This window comes from Mesoplodon mirus (assembly GCF_964341445.2).
Source record: "Mesoplodon mirus genome assembly, chromosome: 13".
NCBI classification, from domain to species: domain Eukaryota; kingdom Metazoa; phylum Chordata; class Mammalia; order Artiodactyla; family Ziphiidae; genus Mesoplodon; species Mesoplodon mirus.
This window is the reverse complement of record NC_138989.1, coordinates 693,057-712,278: the sequence shown is the minus strand read 5'-3', so window position 1 is coordinate 712,278 and position 19,222 is coordinate 693,057. Positions and strand designations below refer to the sequence as shown.

Sequence of the window (19,222 nt, the reverse complement as noted above, 5' to 3'; positions counted from 1 at the left end):
AATCCAAGATCATGAAAATATTCTCCTCTTTTTCTTCTAAATACTTTACGGTTTTATGTTTTACATTTAAATCTATTCTTTTTTTTTTTTTAACTATACTTTGTGGCTTCCCTGGCTTGTTCTCACTGTTAGGGTGGGGGCTTCTCATGACTCACTCTGCACGTACTGTCACAGTCACCTCCAGCCCAGCAGGAGCGGGGAGAAGCGGGGAGGGACGGGGCGGAGAATTGTTTTAGCAGAGCCCAGAAAGGCAGCCTGGTGTCTGCAGGGTGGGTGCTGGGCACAGAGGAAGGTGACAGTTAAATTTCTGGCACTCTGGGCTCAGAGGAGCGGCTCTGGTGTTTGCCCCGAGAAGCCACCAGAGGGAACAGTTTCTAGATCAGCCGGACTTCTGCTCCAGGGAAAGGTGGGACCAGCAGGAGGCCCCCTCCCCCCAGGGGTCTTTAGCGGCTCCAATGTCCTCACTGCGCCATCCGCAAGGTCAGGGGAGCCTTTCCAGTTGGAACGGCCAACTGATGACTTCTACCTGCAGTGACCAGTCACCTGTGTGTGCCTGCGGGGGAGGGACGTGTCTGCACCTGCCCTTTCCTCTGGGGAGACTTGGTCTCTGGTTAAGGGGCTCCTTAGGACGGCACTGAGCTGAGACCCGGTGTCTCCACGTCCACAGAGACACTCACTCAGTCGGGAGGTTTATTGATGCTAAGTTATCACCTCGAGGTTCCAGTAGGGGCCACCCGGATGCAGGCGGTCTCAGGAGTTCACAGCTAGACATGTAATACCTACAGGTTTTCATCATCCCGGGAATAGCAGCCTGAACACATGTGGGGCTCGGGGTCCAGGCAGGTTTCCAGGGCACAGACCGGGTCCAAGTCACTAGAAGACACAGCAGAATTAGGAAACGCACAGGGAGACGCAGCCTGCAAGGCAGCAGGAGTTGGCCTTCGGGCAGCTGGACTGTCAGGGCCACACTGTCCTCAGGACCGACAGCACCTCTGGGCGAGGCCGCCGGTGGAGCGGCCTGGTTGTCTCCAACACCCTTGGGACGCCCGTGGACTCACTGTCGTGGCACCTGCTGCACCCACTGCCGCTCTGGGTGCTGATGGGCCAGGTGGGCGTGCTCAGAAAGCTCTGGTTCTCAACCTCCGGGCTCAGACACACCTTTACCGTCAGACTGAAGTCACGGGTCCCGGCGTCCGAGCTCGGGCACCCGAGTGTCGTCTTCCAGCCGCTCGCCGTGACCCTCCGGTCACTGTGCCCCACCTCCCTCTGCCCACCTCCCCCCCGTCCTCCGTGGTGTCTTCAGGTCCTGCGTCCTGGGGGGCCGCCTCACTGAGCTCCTTCCTCTGGGGAAGGCGATGGTGGGGGAGGAGGCGGCCCCCGAGACAGTGCTTCCCTTCGTCCAGCCCCACAGGAGTTAGTCCCGGTGCTGCCCCATCCCGTGGGTCCGCCCCCCGCCGCTGTGCTGGCCCTTCACCGGGCGTCCAGCGCCTTGTCCTGCTGCAACCCTGATGGACCTGACAACCCACCCCCCGTGACCTGTGTCCTTTTCTGACGCCTCATCCGGGCTCTGCTTCAGGAAACGGGAACGGAGGCCGAGCTGCAGAGGCAGTTGGCGGCCTCTCCTGGGAGGGGACACACCACTTCCAGGTCACTGCCCGCCCGCCCGCCCTCAGGCCAGTCGCTGGAATTAGCCCCACAGGCGGGCTGGACCCAGTTCTGGGACTCGCCCAGGGCAGGCACTGGAGCAGGACGCCGCTCCGGGGGACGCAGCGGTGGGGGCCGACCTCGTTCAGCTGGATGCCGCACTTACTGCGGCACTCGCTGTGGTCCGCGCAGTGGTCCCCGCTGGGCTGGGGACAGCGGTCAGAGCCAGCAGGCGCCCCACTCCCGCCCCGCGGCCCTTGGCCTCACCTTGCACCACGGCACGGACTGCAGGAAGATGGTCGTGGCCGTGCAGTACGTCTGCAGCCCGTAGCTGCTGGTGACGCAGCAGCCGCTCCGGCTCTCCGTGTGGTCCAGGCAGGTGTGTCCGTTCGGCTGCGGGAAAAGGAGACCTGGTCCCTTCTGCCAGGCCCCCCGCCCTCCTTCCCAGGGCCCGCCCTCCCCGGCCCCTCGCCCCTCGCCGGCCCGGGCAGGGCACACCTTCTGCCAGGACAGGCACTGCTGGAAGACGGTCTGGGGGCTGCAGAACTTCTGGGGACTCAGGCTGTTGGTGACGCAGCAGCCGCTCTGGCACTCTTTGAGTACTCCTCGCAGGCCTCCCCGACACCCTGCCAAGTCAAGGCTCACCCACCTGTGCCCGCCGCAGCCCCGTGTCCTCCCCCACCCTGCAAACTTGGCTTGCCCGCCTGACACTGTTCTGGAACATCTGCAGACCGTGGGGGTCCAGAAGATGGAGATCCAGGGGAGGGAGGCAGAGGGTAAACTGAGGCACAGAGGCGGAAGAGGCTGCTGTGCGGCCGAGCAGCGGGCAGGGAGGGGCGCCACGGATGAGCTTCCAGGCCCCTCCCCACGCTCTCACGTTTTACAGGTGAGACGCTGCGACTCAGAGAGGGTAGGTGGCTTGCCCAGGATCACAGAGCCAACAAGGAGTTGGACTGAAGCCCAGGCCTGCCGCCCGCCCACCACCTGTGAGGGGCCCTCCGCTTGGCTCTCAGAAATTTCCTTCACAAACTCAAAACTACTGAAGGTCCCCAAGAGCCGTTGTTCCACGTTTACTGTTCTGGGTAAGTGACTTCAGCTCTCAAGGGCTGAGAATAAAGCGTCTGGGCTCAGGGTCGGGGCGGCTCAGCGGGTGAGACCGGAGGACAGAGGAAGAGACCAAGCAGACAGGAGGGCCCCGGGAAGGGGGCCGCGCGGCGCGGAGTCCTCCCTGCTGCTCCTGTGCAGGGGCCGCTGCGGACCAGGCAGGACGAGGGGAGCAGGGAGGTGACAGCCCCCAGGACAGCCGGCTCGCGTCGTCTCTGATGTCACACCACGATGCACACGAGCTGATCACTGTCACCCCGGCACCCGCTGCCCCCTCCTCCCCCCCTCCTCCCCTGCCCCTGTCATTCCACCCCGCGCCGCCGGGTTCCTGGAGCAGCTTCTGTCCCAGGTCGCAGGGGCCACTGGACTGGGGACTCGGCGCCGGGCCTGGGTGTGAGTCAGGAGTCAGCCGTCCTGGGGGCCTGAGAGCCTCGGGAGGCGGACGTGCTCACAGGCTGGGCGCGGGACGGGGGACAGAAGAGGGAGCACAGAGCCCGGGGCAGGCAAGCGGGCTGGGAGCCCGGGAGTCCCCCCGGGCCTGCGCGCAGGCAGCCCTGGACCGTGCAGCGACGGGGGGCAGGGACTTGTAGCTTACCCTGTGGGACTGTGGCAGGTGCTTCCCCCGCGTCGTCACCAGGGTCGCGGGCAGCAACCGGAGCAGCAGCAGACGCCCAGTGCTGGCCATCGCTGGTGGCCTGTTGGCCCCAGAGGGCGTGGAGTCCCTGCAGGGCTCCTGCCCCTCCCCTTCCCAGGCTTTCTCCATCCAGACGGATTTTTAAACATGAATAGACATTGTTTTCTTAGAGGGTTTTTTTTTCTTAGAGGGGTTTTGTTTACAAGATCGGGCAGGAAGTGCAGAGAGTTCCCGTACATGCCCCTGCCCCGCCTCCATTTCCATTATCAATATCTTAGTCAGTGTCATGCATTTGCTGCAATCCATTAAGCGATTTTGATACATTATTATAAACCAAAGCCCACCGTTTCATGAGGGTTCGGTCTTGGCGTTGTACATGCGATGGGCTTGGACACATGTATGAAGTGTACCTACGCTTGAGAATCGTACGGGGTCGTTTCACTGCCCAGAAACTCCTCTGCTCCGCCTGTTCATCCCCCAGCCCTGGCACCGCCCACCCTGACCCCGACCCCTTCACATCCCCATGGCTGTGCCTTTTCCAGACCGTCCCAGGGTTGCAGCTGTGCAGTGTGTCACCTTTCAGGTGGCTTTTCCCACTTCCTAAGACGCAGCTGAGGGTCCTCCGTGTCACTTTAGGGCTTGGTAGCAAATTTCTCTTTATCACTGAGTGGAAAATGTATTTTCAACAGCCTTTCTCTGGGGAACGATCGAGCCCTTTATTGGTTTAGACAAGAGTGTCTCTGAGGTTAGCGCGCTCAGAATCTCTCCTCGCTTCTCTTTTGGGCCAACCTTGGCAGCGGTCCCCTCTGGTCTCCAGCTCTGGACCCTGCGATGTGACAGGACGAGTGTCCTCAGGGCCCACGGCCCTCACCCTCAGACTGTCCCAGGTCACTCTGTTTGTTGCGGGGCATCTGGGGAGACCGCCGGGCCTTTCTGGGCCCTGGTTCCCCTCCCTGTGAAATGAGGGGTGGGCCCCCTTTGAACTGTCGGTTTTCAGCCCTCCAGGATGAGTCCTCCCACCCTCAGCTTCCCAGTCCTCAGCTGGCTGCCCTGGCTGCCTGTGCTGGGAATTTGGGAATTCAGAGCCTTCCGGAGAACAGAGCTGGGTGGAGCACAGACAGGGAGGGGGAGTGGCCTGGGGGTGGTGCCCCCCGCCAACCCGCCAGACAGATTCTCCGACCAGGAAAGTCGTCGTGGGCAGGGACCTGGTGGGGCAGTGGTGTCGGGTACCTGGGGTGGGCGGGCAGGGGTCTGGTTTGTCTCCTGCGTATTGCAGCTCACACAGGGCACCCGAGCCAAACAACCAGGGCTGGTGTTTGCTCCAGAGCCATTCCTGTCTGTCAGCACAGACTCTTGGCCCCATGCAAATATCCAGAAATTACCCTGTGCCTTCGGTAAGGACAGAATTGAGCAACACACAACATCTCAGAGTGGCTTCGTTTATACTTTTGTTAATGAAAATGGCAAGTCACAGGACACGTCACTTCTCTGAGTTTTGGTTTTCTGCAATTTTAGACTTAAATGTATCTACAGTAAACCATGGCTCATGAGCCACAAAAGCAATGCTAAAGCATTTCATTCAGAAGTTTTGCTGTTTCAAAAGAGACACAATCGCATGAACTCAGAGCCCTATTTGGATCTGTGGACGCCGAAAAGAGATAAAGATGCCGAGAAAAGAGAGCAGAGGCTGCAGGTCTTAGTGACAACGACACCACGTCTCTTTTAAACGTTACCTTTGGAAAAGCACCTCAAAGTCTAGTTCAACGTGTGTTCGACAACAATGTTTTAAACTTTTCTCCTCAAAAAAAAAAGCACCTGCAAAGCTGGGACGCACCTTTCCCACACGTGCGTCCTACGTGCCGGCGGAGGTCCAAGTGTGTCTGCAGGTCTCCCTGCAACCCCATCGCAGGTCGGCAGATGTGAGTGGGCCGTTCTGGGTTCTGGGGCCTCACCTGGCACCGCTGCCCACACTTCCCAGGCCCTGGCCCCGCCCCCGCCCAGGCTCCCCCCAGAAGCGGACACAACCCCCCCCCAGGAGTGGACATGAACCCCCCAGGAGCGGACAGGACCCTCAGGAGTGGACACGAACCTCCCCAGGAGCGGACACGAACCCCCAGGAGCGGACAGGACCCTCAGGAGTGGACACGAACCTCCCCAGGAGTGAACACTAACCCCCCAGGAGCGGACACGAACCTCCCCAGGAGCGGACATGAACCCCCAGGAGCGGACACGAACCCCCCGGGAGCGGACACGAACCCCCCGGGAGCGGACACGACCCTCAGGAGTGGACATGAACCCCTCAGGAGCGGACACGAACCTCCCCAGGAGCGGACACGAACCTCCCCAGGAGCGGACAGGAACCACCCAGGAGCGGACACGAACCCCAGGAGCGGACACGAACCCCCCAGGAGTGGACACGAACCACCCAGGAGCAGATATGACCCCCAGGAGCAGACACGACCCCCAGGAGTGGACACGACCCCCCCGGGAGTGGACACGAACCTCCCCAGGAGTGGGCATGACCCCCAGGAGCAGACACGACCCCCAGGAGTGGACATGAGCCTCCCCAGAAGCAGACATAAACCGTCCAAGAGCAGTCACGAACCCCCAGGAGTGGACACGACCCCCCAGGGAGATGGCAGAGGGTGAGGAGGGGCAGCTGGTGACAGGATATGGTTTCTTACAGGGGTGATGTCTGCATAACTCTGTAAATATACTAAAACAATGAATTATACACTCTAAATGGGTGAATTGTATAGCATGTGAATTTTATCTCAATAAAGCTATTTAGAAAAGGAAATCTATTTGAACTTTTACTTATAACTTCATTGTTTTTACGTTGTTATTTATATGTTTTTAAAATTCTATCCTTGTCAGAGAGTAACATTTCCTTTTAACCAAAGAATTAGAATTCAATCGAATAACTTGCTTTTTTCACTTGTAAAATGCGTTTTTAAGTAAAAAAAAAAAAATCAGTCCTCCTAAAACTAATTTCTTTAACTTATTTTTTTAACCATTTTTAAAATTGAAGTATAGTTGATTTACAATGTTGTGTTTGTTTCTGGTGTACAGCAGTGATTCAATTATATATATATATATATGAACTTCCCTGGCAGTCCAGTGGTTAAGATTCCACGCTTCCACTGCAGGGCGCACGGGTTCAATCTGTGGTCGGGGAACTAAGATCCCACGTGCTGGGCCCCGTGGCCAAAAAAATTATATATATGTATATATTCTTTTTTAGATTATTTTCCATTATAGATTATTACAAGATATTGAATATAGCTCCCTGTGCTATACAGTAGGACCTTGTTGTTTACCTGTTTTATATATAGTAGTATGTATCTGTTAATCCCAAACTCCTAACTTTTCCCTCCCCCACTTTCCCCTTTAGTAACCGTAAGTTTGTTCTCTATGTCTGTGAGTCTATTTCTGTTTTGTAAATAAGTTCATTTGTATCATTTTTTTAGATTCCACATATAAGTGATATCATATGATATTTGTCTTTCTCTCTCTGACTTACTTCACTTAGTATGATAATCTCTAGGTCCATCCATGTTGCTGCAAATTATTTTATTCTTTTTTATGGCTGAGTAATATTCCATTGTATATATGTACCACATCTTCTTTATCCATTCATCTTGTTGATGGACACTTAGGTTGCTTCCATGTCTTGGCTATTGTAAATAGTGCTGCAATGAACATAATCTTTTCTAATTATGGTATACTCTGGATACATGCCCAGGAGTGGGATTGCTGTATCATATGGTAGCTCTATTTTTAGTTTTTTAAGGAACCTCCATAGTGTCCTCCATAGTGGTTGTACCAATTTACATTCCCACCAACAGTGTAGGAGGGTTCTCTTTTCTCCACACCTTCTCCAGCATTTATTGTTTGTAGACTTTTTGATGATGGCCATTCTGGCTGGTGTGAGGTGATATCCCACTGCAGTTTTGATTTGCGTTTCTCTAATAATTAGTGATGTTGAACATCTTTTCATGTGCCTGTTGGCCATCTGTATGTCTTCTTTGGAGAAATGTCTATTTATGTCTTCTGCCCATTTTTTGATTGGGTTATTTGTTTTGATATTGAGCTGTATGAGATGTTTGTATATTTTGGAGATTAATCCCTTTTCAACTGCATCATTTGCAAATATTTTCTCCCATTCTGCAGGTTGTCTTTTCATTTTGTTTATGGTTTCCTTTGCTGTTCAAAAGCTTTTAAGTTTAATTAGGTCCCATTTGTTTATTTTTGTTTTTATTTCCATTACTCTAGGAGATGGACCCAACAAGATCTTGCTGTGATTTATGTCAAAGAGTGACCTGCCTATGTCTTCCTCTAGGAGTTTTATAATATCTGGTCTTACATCTAAGTCTTTAATCCATTTTGAGTTTATTTTTGTGTATGGTGTTAGAGAATGTTCTAATTTCATTCTTTTACGTGTAGCTGTCCAGTTTTCCCAGCACCACTATTGAAGAGAATGTCTTTTCTCTATTGTATATTTTTGCCTCCTTTATCATAGATTAATTGGCCATAAGTGTGTGGGTTTATTTCTGGACTCTCTATTCTGTTCTGTTGATCTATGTGTCTGTTTTTGTGCCAGTACCATACTGTTTTGATTACTGTAGCTTTGTAGTATAGCCTGAAGTCAGGAAGCCTGATTTCTCCAGCTGTTCTTCTTTCTCTAGATTGCTTTGGCTATTTGGGGTCTTTTGTGTTTCCATACAAACTTTAAAATTTTTTGTTCTAGTTCTGTGAAAAATGCCATTGGTGATTTGATAGAGATTGCATTGAATCTATAGATTGCCTTGGGTAGTATAGTCATTTTGACAATATTGACTCTTCCAATCCAAGAACATGGTATATCTTTCTATCTGTTTGTGTCATCTTTTTGATTTCTTTCATCAGCATCTTATAGTTTTTAGAGCGCAGGTCTGTGTCTCCTTAGATAGGTTTATTCCTAAGTATTTTATTCTCTTTGATGCAATGGTAAATTGGGATTGTTTCCTTAATTTCCCTTTCTGATATTTCATTGTTCGTCTATAGAAATGCAACAGATTTGTGTGTATTAATTTTTTATCCTGCAACTTTACCGAATTCATTGATGAGCTCTAGTAGTTTTCTAGTAATATCTTTAGGATTTTCTATGTATAGTGTCATGTCATCTGCAGTGACAGTTTTACTTCTTCTTTTCCAGTTTGGAACCCTTTTATTTCTTTTTCTTCTCTTACTGCTATGTCTTGGACTTCCGAAACTGCATTGAATAAAACTGGTGAGAGTGGTCATCCTTGTCTTGTTCCTGATCTTAGAGGAAATGCTTTCAACTTTTCACCATTGATGTTAGCTATGGGCTTGTCATATATGGCTTTTATTATGTTGAAGTATGTTCCCTCTGTGCCCACTTTCTGAAGAGTTTTTGTCATAAATGGATGTTGAATTTTATGATATTTATAGAGATTTCCACCTGAAAGCAGCAGAATACACGTTCTTCTCAAGAGCACATGCAACATTCTCCAGCATAGATCACATGCTGGGCCACAAAGCAAGCCTTGACAAATTTAAGAAAATTGAAATCATGCCAAGCATCTTTTCCGACCACAATGCTATGTGGCTAGAAATCAACTACAAGATAAAAAATTGTAAAAAACACAAACGTGTGTCCAGGCTAAACAATATGCTACTAAACAAGCAATGGCTCACTGAAGAAATCAAAGAGGAAATCAAAAAATACCTAGACAAATGAAAATGAAAACACAATGATCCACAACCTATGGGATGCAGCAAAAGCAGTTCTAAGAGAGAAGTTTATAGCAATACAAGCTTACCTCAGGAAATAAGAAAAATCTCAAATAAACAACCTAACCTTACATCTAAAGCAACTAGAGAAAGAAGAAACAAAACCCAAAGTTATTAGAAGGAAAGAAATCATAAAGATCAGAGCAGAAATAAATGAAATAGAGACTAAAAAAGAAATAGAAAAGATCAATGAAACTAAAAGTTGGTTCTTTGAAAAGATAAAACTGATAAATCTTTCAAATAGAGATTATCATACTAAGTGAAGTAAGTCAGAAAGAGAAAGACAAATACCATGTGATATCACTTATTTGTGGAATCTAAAATACGACACAAATGAACTTATCTGTGAAACAAAAAACAGACTCACGGACATAGAGAACAGACTGGTGGTTGCCAAGGGGGAGGAGGGGGTGGGGGAGGGATGGAGTGGAAGATTGGGGTCAGCAGATGTAAGCTTTTATATATAGAATGAATAAACAACAAGGTCCTACTGTATAGCACAGGGAACTTTATTCAATATCCTATGGTAAACCATAATGGAAAAGAATATTATATAAAATATATATACCTAGATGAATTAAATTCTTTATGTAATAAAAAAAGAAACAATAATACTTTGGATGTATTAGGTTAAATAAAACATATCAAAATGAAAAAAAAATGATAGAACTTTAGCCAAACTCATCAAGAAAAAAAGGGAGAGGGTCCAAATCAATAAAATCAGAGATGAAAAAGGAGAAATTACAACCAAACCACAGAAATACAAAGGATCATAAGAGCAACTATATACCAATAAAATGGACAACCTGGAAGAAATGGACAAATTCTTAGAAAGGTACAATCTTGCAAGACTGTACCAGGAAGAAATGGAAAATATAAACAGACCAATTACCAGTACTGAAAATGAATCAGTATTTTTGGCCACGCCACGTGGCTTGCAGGATCTTGGTTCCCTGACCAGGGATTGAACCTGGGCCCATGGCAGTGAAAGCGTGGAGTCCCAACCAGTGGACCACCAGGGAATTCCCTGAGTCAGTAATTTAAAAACTCCCAAGGAACAAATATCCAGGACCAGATGGCTTCACAGGTGAATTGTACCAAACATTTAGAGAAGAGTTAACATCTATCCTTCTGAAACTATTCCAAAAAAAATTGCAGAGGAAGGAAAAGTTTCAAACTCATTCTATGAGGCCACCATCACCCTGATACCAAAATCAGATGAAAATATCACAAAAAAAGCAAATTACAGGCCAGTATCACTGATGAACACAGATACAAAAATCCTCAACAAAATACTAGCAAACTGACTCCAGTAACACATTAAAAGGATCATACACCATGATCAAGTGGGATTTATCCCGGGGATGCAAGGGTTTTTCAATATCAGCAAATCAGTCAGTGTGATATACCACATTATCATACTGAGGAATAAAAACCATATGATCATCTCAATAGATGCAGAAAAGCTTTTGATAAAATTCTTTAACTTATTTAAATATGTTAATGCAAATTGTAGATTTTAACTGACACCTTAACTGTCACCACTGACTCTGTGGTTGGGGCTACGCTTGTTTTCTCCCAGCCTGAAGTTTGCATTAGGACTTTTCACTTTTAATTTTCCTTCCAGGACGCTTCGAGACAACTCACCTAAACCTCACAATGAGCGTTTGGGGTCCAGACACAGGCTTCGCACTGACTTTGAGAGGCTGCTAATGGGAGAGTTCTAACGGGGTGGGTGCACATGGCAAAGCCACCTTCCTGGGGGCACCCTGCAGCTGTCCTGTCGTCCTCAGCATGATCATAACGACACAGCAGAAAACTCTTCTCAGACAGTGAAAGAAATCACTAAATTCTTGGACAAACGAGATTTTATAACATACCTTTTCTTCTGAGAAAAGATAAGGAAAAAACACTACACGTTTTCAGAAGAGAGAACCCCTGCCACAGCTGGCCGGGCAGGGCTTTGCCCAGGGGGAGGAGGGTGACCTGCAGGGGAGAAATCTCCCTGTTGGTGTGGGTTTCTCTCTATCCCTGGAACGCCGGTATTTTGCCCTCACATTTTAGGTATGAACCTTTTAAAAAAATCCTCTTGCCTGGGGCCCACCAAGTCCATTTATCACTTCTCCCCAGTTTCTCTTCTTTCTTGAACCATGTGACAGCCTCTCGGAGCTGCTCACACCTCTCCTCCCTCACGACCTTCTGTTCGTGGGGTCAGTGTGCCAGATGTTGAACGCTGCAGTTGTTGGGGTCAGGCTACTGGTGGGCCACACAGCGACGAGCCCCTGGCCAGTGGAGAGCCCTGTACTATGTGCTCCTGTAACCCGTGCTGGGCAGACTGGCCAGCCACTCCCCTTCAAGGCACAGGGAGAAACCGCCTCTGCTGACAGCAGCATCCGTGGGCCCAGGAGCAGGGCAACACCCCAGGGACGGGTCTCTGCTGCCCCCAGGTCGCAGGCAACAAGGGAGCAGGGGCCCATCCCACCGTAGCACCCTGGAGGACCCAGGACTCTGTTGCCCTTACTCCCCATCTTCCCCCCCGCCCCCCCCTCCAGGGCCTGGCAACCATTAATCTGCTTTCCAGCTCTATGGATTTGCCTGCTCTGCACAGTCCATATAAATGGATTCATACAACAGGTGGTCTCCAGGGACTCACTTCTTTCAATGAGCAAAATTTTTTCGAGCTTCACTCACATTGTAACGTAGAAGTTCCTTCATTTGTTTCATTGCAGAATCATTCTGTTGAATGGATATACCACATACTATTTATCAGTTGATAGACATTTGGGCTCTTTCCAATTTTAGCCATTATGGATAATGCTGCCACGAACACTTACGTACAAGTTTCCGTGGGGACACGTTTTCGTGTCCTCTGGGTGTTCCACCTAGAAGTGGATTGTTGGGTCCTGTGATAACTCTAGGTTTAACCTTTTGAGAGACTGCCAGACAAGTTTTCCAAAGCGGCTGCACCACTGTTCATTCCCACTGGATATAAAAAGTATCTGATTTTTCCACATCCTCACCAACACTTGTTATTATCTTCTTTTCAATTACAGTCATCCTGGTGGGTGTGAAGTGGTCTCTCACTGTGGTTTTGATTTGCATTTCCCTACTAGTGGATGCCGTTGAGTATAATTTCATATACTAACTGGCCATTTGTGTATCTTCTGTGGAAAATGTCCTATTCAGATCCTTTGCTCCTTTTTCAAACTGGTTATTTATCATTTTATTATTGAGTTGTAAGAGTTTTTAAGGTACAAGTCCCTTATCATATATATGATTTGAAAGTATTTTCTCCCATTCTATGGGTTGTCTTTTTACTTTCTTGATGGTGTCCTTTGAAGCACAACAATTTTTTAATTTTGGTGAAGTTCAATTTATTTATTTATTTTCTCTATTTGCTTATACTTATCATTTGTAAGAATCCATTGCCAAACCTAAGTCCACAAATATTTACACCTATGTTTTCTTCTAAGAGTGTTATGGTTTTAGCTTTTACATTTAGGTCTTTAATCTTGAATTAATTTTCGTATATGGCGTGAGGTAGGGGTCCAAGTTAATGCTTTTGCATATGGATATACAGTTGTCCCAGCACCATTTGTTGGAAGACTACTCTTTCCCCAATGAATTCTTTTGGTATCATTGTCAAAATCAATTTATCTTATTCTGGTTTACATATTTATATTTTCTTTCTTTGTTTTCAAGTCAGTTCCATAAATCTACATTTCTATCCTTATGCCAGTAAGTACAAGTGAATTGTTGGGTCCTATGGTAACTGTTCTGATTACTGTAGCTTTGTAGTAAGGTCTGAATTTGGGAAGTGTGAGTCCTCCAACTTCACTCTGCTTTTTCAAGATTGTTTTGGCTACTCTGGATCCCTTGCATTTTTATATGAATTTTAGGATCAGCTTATTCATTTCTGCAAATAAGCCACCTGGGATTTTAATAGAGATTGTGCTAAAGTTGTAGATAAATTCAGGAAGAATTGCTATTTTAACATCATTAAGCCTTTCATTCCATGAACATGGACTGTCTTCCAACTTACTTAGATCTTCTTTAATTAAAAAAAAAAGTTGTATAGGTTTCAGATAAGGTGGGCACTAGTCCTGTTAAATTTATTCCTAAGTATTTTATTCTTTTGAATACTATTGTAATGGAACTGTTTTCTTTTTATTTGTGGCTGTCAGGTCTTAGTCACAGTGAGGGGGGCTTAGTTGCCCCGAGGCATGTGGGATCTTAGTTCCCCAACCAGGGATCGAACCCACATCCCTTGCATTGGAATGCAGATTCTTAACCACTGGACCACCAGGGAAGTTCCTGGAACTGTTTTCTTAATTTTCAGATTGTTCATTGCAAGTGCTGTAAATATAACTGATTTTTTTTTTTTTTTTTTTTTTTTTCTGTACGCGGGCCTCTCACTGTTGTGGCCTCTCCCGCTGCGGAGCACACGCTCCAGACGCGCAGGCTCAGCAGCCATGGCTCACGGGCCCAGCCGCTCCGCGGCATGTGGGATCCTCCCGGACCGGGGCACGAACCCGTGTCCCCTGCATCGAGAGGCGGACCCTCAACCACTGCGCCACCAGGGAAGCCCTATAACTGATTTTTATATATTTGTTTGTTTTTGGCCACACCGCGTGGCTTGCAGGATCTTAGTTCCCCGACCAAGGATTGAACTCAACCCCCCTGCAGTAGAAGTGCAGAGTCCTAACCACTGGACCCTCAGGGAATTCCCTATATATTTTTTACTGAACCAAACTTGGGTCTTCTCACCTGCAAGCAGTAAAGCCAACCCACTGGTTCCGGGTTGTGATGCAGGAAAGTGCAGCATTTATTGCAGGTACCAAGCAAGGAGTCCAGGGAACTAGTGCTCAAAAGACGTGAACTCTCTGAAGGCTTTCAGGGAAAGGTTTTTAAAGACAGGGTGAAGGAGGGGGGTTGTGTGGTGTGTGATCAGCTCGTGGACATTCTTCTGATTGGTTGGTGGTAAGGTAATTGGGAATTAACATCATCAACCTTCAGGTTCCAGCCAGTCTGGGGTCTGCATGCGTGTAGGCAGCATACAGTTAACTTCTTCCACCTGATGGGGGTTTCAGTATCTGCAAAACAGCTCAGGGACACGGCTCAGCATACTATCGACAGCCCTTGAGGAAGAACTAAAGGCCCTTGACTTTGTTTAATGGCTAAAATATTGTTATTTTGTCTTGTTTGACTGTTTTCTTTCTGCATTTTCTCACTTCTCTGATTAAATTTGTCCTTTGGAACCGGGGGAGGGCCTAGCAGGCTAGAGCTTTTCTACAGACAACAGGCAGGCAGAGGACAGGGGAGGGTCTGTCCTGGGAAGGCCCCACAGGGTCCTACTCGGTTACATATTGACCTTGCATCTTGCAACCTTGCTAAACTTGCTTATTAGTTCTAATAGGTTTTAGTGGATTCCTTAGGATTTTCTATTTCTATTTTAATTTTGTCCCCATTTTCTTGCTATTTGCCCTGGCTGGAACCACCAGGACAATGTTGAATAGAGGCGACAAGGGAGGACAACCCCTTCTTATTCCTGATCTTAGGGAGAAGCATTCATTCTTTTCACCATTAAAAATGATATCAGGGGGCTTCCCTGGTGGCGCAGTGGTTGAGAGTCCGCCTGCCAATGCAGGGGACACGCGTTCGTGCCCCGGTCTGGGAAGATCCCACATGCCGCGGAGCGGCTGGGCCGGTGAGCCATGGCCGCTGAGCCTGTGCGTCCGGAGCCTGTGCTCCGCAGCGGGAGAGGCCACAACAGTGAGAAGCCCTCATACCGCAAAAAAAAAAAAAAAAAAAATGATATCATCTGTGGGTGTTTTGTAGATACTTTTTTATCAGGTTGAGAAATTTCCTTTCTAGTCCTAGTTTGTTAAGTGTTGTTATCATGAAGAAATGTTTTGGATTTTGAATATATATATGTGTATATATATATGTATATAATATATACATATATATATTTTAAAGGAATTGCTCTTCGGGTTTAGTGCGCGCTGCGCATCAGACACTGGCGGAGACGCAGAGGAGGCGGGCGGTGCTCTGCCGCGTCTTCCCCCCGCGTCTTAAGTGTCCTCCCGAGGGACGCGAGGGCCTGCACCGTCTTCACGCCCTCCCTGAGCGGGCTGGGGGCGACGGCTGCAGCGACCCCCGACTCTGCCCACTCGGGGCCCCACCTGGCGACACCTGCCAGGTGCGCTGCGTGTTTCCGCCCGGCGCCCCCGCGGCTCGGGGACCGACCTGGGGCGGGGCGAGGCGGGACAGGGCGGGGAGCGCGAGGCCACGCCCGGGAGGCGGCCACGCCGGCGCCCCCCAGCCCGCTTCCCAGTCCCAGCAGCTCGGGGCCATGGCGGCGGCCGAGTCCAAACCCCCCGCGGGGACGGCCGCGTGCCGACGCCTGGCCCGGGGCTGCTGGTCCGCGTTCTGGGACTACGAGACGCCCAAGGTGATCGTGGTGAAGAACCGGCGCCTGGGCATCGTGTACCGCGCGGTGCAGCTGCTCATTCTGCTCTACTTCGTGTGGTGGGTGCGCACGGGGAGACCCGGCGGCAGGGGGTGTCCAGCGGGGTCCGGAGGGTAGGGGAGGGCGCCGCCGGGACGTCCCAGGTTGGAGGGGCCGCTCTGGGCAGGGGGTGAGGAGAATGCCGGTGGCGGCCGCCAAGGCTGGCCCCTCGGGCGCCGCAGAGCCTACCCGGCCGGCCCCCGAGAGGCGGTGACGCAGCCTCTGTCCCGCCGGAGTCAAGCTCACTCGGCAGGGGAGGGGTCCCGGGCCTGTCCCGGGGTCGCCTCCAGAGCCGGCCTTGCCCGTCCGCACAGGTACGTGTTCATCGTGCAGAAGAGCTACCAGGACAGGGAGACGGGCCCCGAGAGCTCCGTCATCACCAAGGTCAAGGGCATCACCTCGTCCGAGCACAAAGTGTGGGACGTGGAGGAGTACGTGAAACCCCCCGAGGTGCGCCACTCGGGCCCCGCCCCGCCCCCCGAGCACCCCGAGGGTGGGACCGAGCGCCGGCCGAGCTGCCCGGCGCCGGCCGACCGTCCCTTCTTTCTGAGCCCAGGGGGGCAGCGTGTTCAGCATCATCACCAGGATCGAGGTCACCCCCTTCCAGACCCTCGGAACCTGTGCCGAGGTGAGGCCGGGTAGAGAGCAGAGCTGGGGCGGGAGGGAGGGGCCCTGCCTGGTCCGCTGCGCCTGGGGGCAAAGGGTGTTGGGCCCCTGACCAAGCAGCCTCCTCCCTAGAGTATGAGGGTCAACAACGCCACCTGCGATTCGGACGAGGACTGCGTGGCTGGGCAGCTGGACATGCTGGGAAACGGTCAGTGTGTGCCAACTGGGGGCGGGGGCGGGCTGCGCCCCTGAGCGCGCATCTGCCACCTGAGCGCGCCTCTGCCCACAGGCCTGCGGACCGGGCGCTGCGTGCCTTATTACCACGGGTCCTCCAAGACCTGCGAGGTGTCCGGCTGGTGCCCGGTGGAAGACGGGGCCTCAGTCAGGTGTGCACGCCCGCTGTCCCTACCCACCTGGGGCCAAGCTCCTTTGCTCCTTTCTCCTCCCTGAGTCGGGGTGTGTGGGGGGAGAAGGAAGGGAGGACAGCGCAGAGGGGGAGCCTGGGGAACGGGGGGAAGGGGAGACTAAACACACCTGGTCTGTGCCTCCTCAGCCAGTTTCTCGGTAAGATGGCCCCGAATTTCACCATTCTCATCAAGAACAGCATCCACTACCCCAAATTCCAGTTCTCCAAGTAAGAGCTGTTAGCGTGTGGTGACAAGAGTTGGGCTGGAGTGGGAGTTGCCTCTTGGAATGTGTTGTTTGGGGGTGCATGGCTTCTGCTCCCTCCCCATCTGATGCCACTAGGCCTTGTCTTTAGGGGCAACATCGAGAACCGGAAGGATGGCTACCTGAAACATTGCACATTCCATGAGGTCTCTGACCTCTACTGCCCCATTTTCAAGCTGGGCTACATTGTGGAGCAGGCAGGGGAAAACTTCACGCAGCTGGCACACACGGTGAGGGCACCAGGGAGAGTGGGTGGGACAGCTGTCCGGGTGCTGGCTCCCACCTGCACACAAAGGGTCTCATTACAGCCGAGTCTGTCTGCAGCCTTGGCCAGCCCTGGCCCTGCTCGGGCAGAGGAAAGAGAAACACGATCGGCTGACCCATCTGGGTGTGCATGGCTCCTGCTAAATTATTGACTCCTGGCATCCCCTCATGCCTCGGAAGCAGGGCACTCAACTAGCCCCCTTCCTCAGCTCTCTGCCCTGAGCTGCCCTGGGTGCCTCACAGTATGCATCCCACACATAGCCTCAGCAGGACCCTGGGGCTGTTGAAGGTCCTCTCTGTGAGCCCACCCTGACCCCATGTCTGTGCCCACTTCTGGACAGGGTGGTGTAATTGGGGTCATTATCAACTGGGACTGTGACCTGGACCTGTCGGCGTCAAAGTGCAACCCCAAATACTCCTTCCGGAGGCTCGACCCCAAGCATGTCCCAGCCTCATCTGGCTACAACTTCAGGTACCTTGACCTTGGGACACTGGGTCCTCATCTGCCCTAGCCGTGGAGGTCCAGGAGTCAACAGGGCAGGTGCCCAAAGGTTCAGGGGCGCCAGTGGTCGGCGGAGTCTTGCAGCTGCCCCATTTGGGCAACAGGTGCACCCCACCCCCGTCATGCTCCTCAGGGTCAGGTGGCCGGGGCTCCTGCACCCGGGTCATTCCCGCCCAGGTTCTGATGTGCTTCCGGGTCATTCTGCCCTAGGTTCGCCAAGTATTACAAAGTAAATGGTAGCACCACCCGTACACTCATCAAAGCCTACGGGATCCGCATTGACGTCATCGTGCACGGACAGGTAAACCAGCCCACCTTGCCTACCTGGGGTTTGGGCTGGCCCAGCCTCAACCTCTCCTACCACACCCCACGCCTCCCTTGAGCCCCACTCCCGACCATCTCAGGCAGCCTCTGTGCCTCCAGGCAGGGAAGTTCAGCCTGATTCCCACCATCATTAACCTGGCCACAGCGCTGACCTCCATCGGGGTGGTAAGGGATGCGCACTAGTGTCACGGGGTGGGGGTGGGGGCGGGGCGGGGCGGGGGGGGGCGGAGGGGCGGGTGCCAGGCTCTTAGGCGTCGGTCTTGCTGGTCTCAGGGCTCCTTCCTGTGCGACTGGATCTTGCTGACGTTCATGAACAAAAACAAGGTCTACAGCCATAAGAAATTTGACAAGGTGTGTACTCCAGGGCCTTCCTCAGGCAGCTGGCCTGTGACCCTGGCCCTTGTTTTGGGCCAGGGCCCTCCCCCACCCTATCCCTGCTCCGCAGACCCAGGCCAGGCTGGCCCACCGCAGGGTGAGGGGCAGAGCCAGGCCTGGGCTGCCCCACCCCCATGGCCTTGCCCCACCTCTGCCCCGTCTGAGCAGATGGTGGATGCTCCCAAGCGGGGTGCAGGACCAGGGCTTGGCGCCTCTGAGCCTTCCCAACAGGACTGCGCTCTCACAGACGCCCGAGGTCTGGCCCAGCTCTGAGCCCACTCCCACCTTCTGTCGTGCTGCACTGAAGACCTGGGCCTGTTGGGGGCCCCTGAAGTCTGTGGCCCCAGGAGCGCCCCGCTCCCCAGGGCAGCATGGCTGGGACCTTGGACCTGGGCCCTGCCCACACACCTCAGCACTGCGTCTCAGCAAAACCAGCAGCCAAAGGGCCCCATGCAACCAGGCAGTGGGATGACATGAAGGGGACGGCACCTGCTCCCGGCCTGCCCATCTCGTCCCCCAACTGCCCAGGGGCCTGTAGGTGGCAAGTCCCCACCTCCACCTTCGCCCTAGCTGTTCTCCTCCCAGGCTCTTTGCTCCCCCCCCCCCGCAACCCAGACCCTTCGCTCACTTCATAGCCAGGAAATCACACATCCAGAATCCAATAAAGCTGTGACCAGAACCTCCTGGCCTCGTCTTTGGGGAGAAGCATGTTCAGGCTCTTAAGACAAACATGCAATGGCAGGTCTTTGCGCACGGGGTCTCTTTTGGTGTGCTTAGCCCTCCATATTGCCCC

General features: G+C 51.7%; 2 protein-coding genes across 4 annotated transcripts; one reads left to right on the top strand and one right to left on the bottom strand.

Moving 5' to 3' along the window:
- Nucleotides 1-1,359: 1,359 nt before the first annotated feature.
- Nucleotides 1,360-3,433, bottom strand: LRCOL1 (leucine rich colipase like 1; the record flags this gene model as incomplete). The annotated part of the gene is given in 5 exon segments (XM_082641756.1): nt 1,360-1,850; nt 1,912-2,037; nt 2,143-2,238; nt 2,241-2,270; nt 3,344-3,433. Coding segments are annotated over 5 exon segments (636 nt in total). The 3' UTR covers nt 1,360-1,556.
- An 11,990-nt stretch (nt 3,434-15,423) lies between these two features.
- Nucleotides 15,424-19,008, top strand: P2RX2 (purinergic receptor P2X 2). 3 transcript variants are annotated; one of them, XM_082640237.1, is made up of 12 exons: nt 15,424-15,709; nt 16,004-16,139; nt 16,246-16,317; nt 16,428-16,503; nt 16,585-16,681; nt 16,849-16,929; nt 17,056-17,194; nt 17,570-17,700; nt 17,941-18,031; nt 18,154-18,219; nt 18,328-18,405; nt 18,598-19,008. In XM_082640237.1, the coding sequence occupies exons 1-12, from the start codon at nt 15,534-15,536 to the stop codon at nt 18,700-18,702; spliced, it is 1,248 nt and encodes a 415-aa protein (XP_082496363.1). In that variant the 5' UTR covers nt 15,424-15,533; the 3' UTR covers nt 18,703-19,008. The 3 variants fall into 3 exon arrangements, with proteins under 3 accessions (XP_082496363.1, XP_082496362.1, XP_082496364.1); XM_082640236.1 differs by having other exon boundaries at nt 18,328-19,008; XM_082640238.1 differs by lacking the exons at nt 16,246-16,317; nt 16,428-16,503 and having other exon boundaries at nt 15,424-15,641; nt 18,328-19,008.
- The last annotated feature ends 214 nt before the right edge of the window (nt 19,009-19,222 follow it).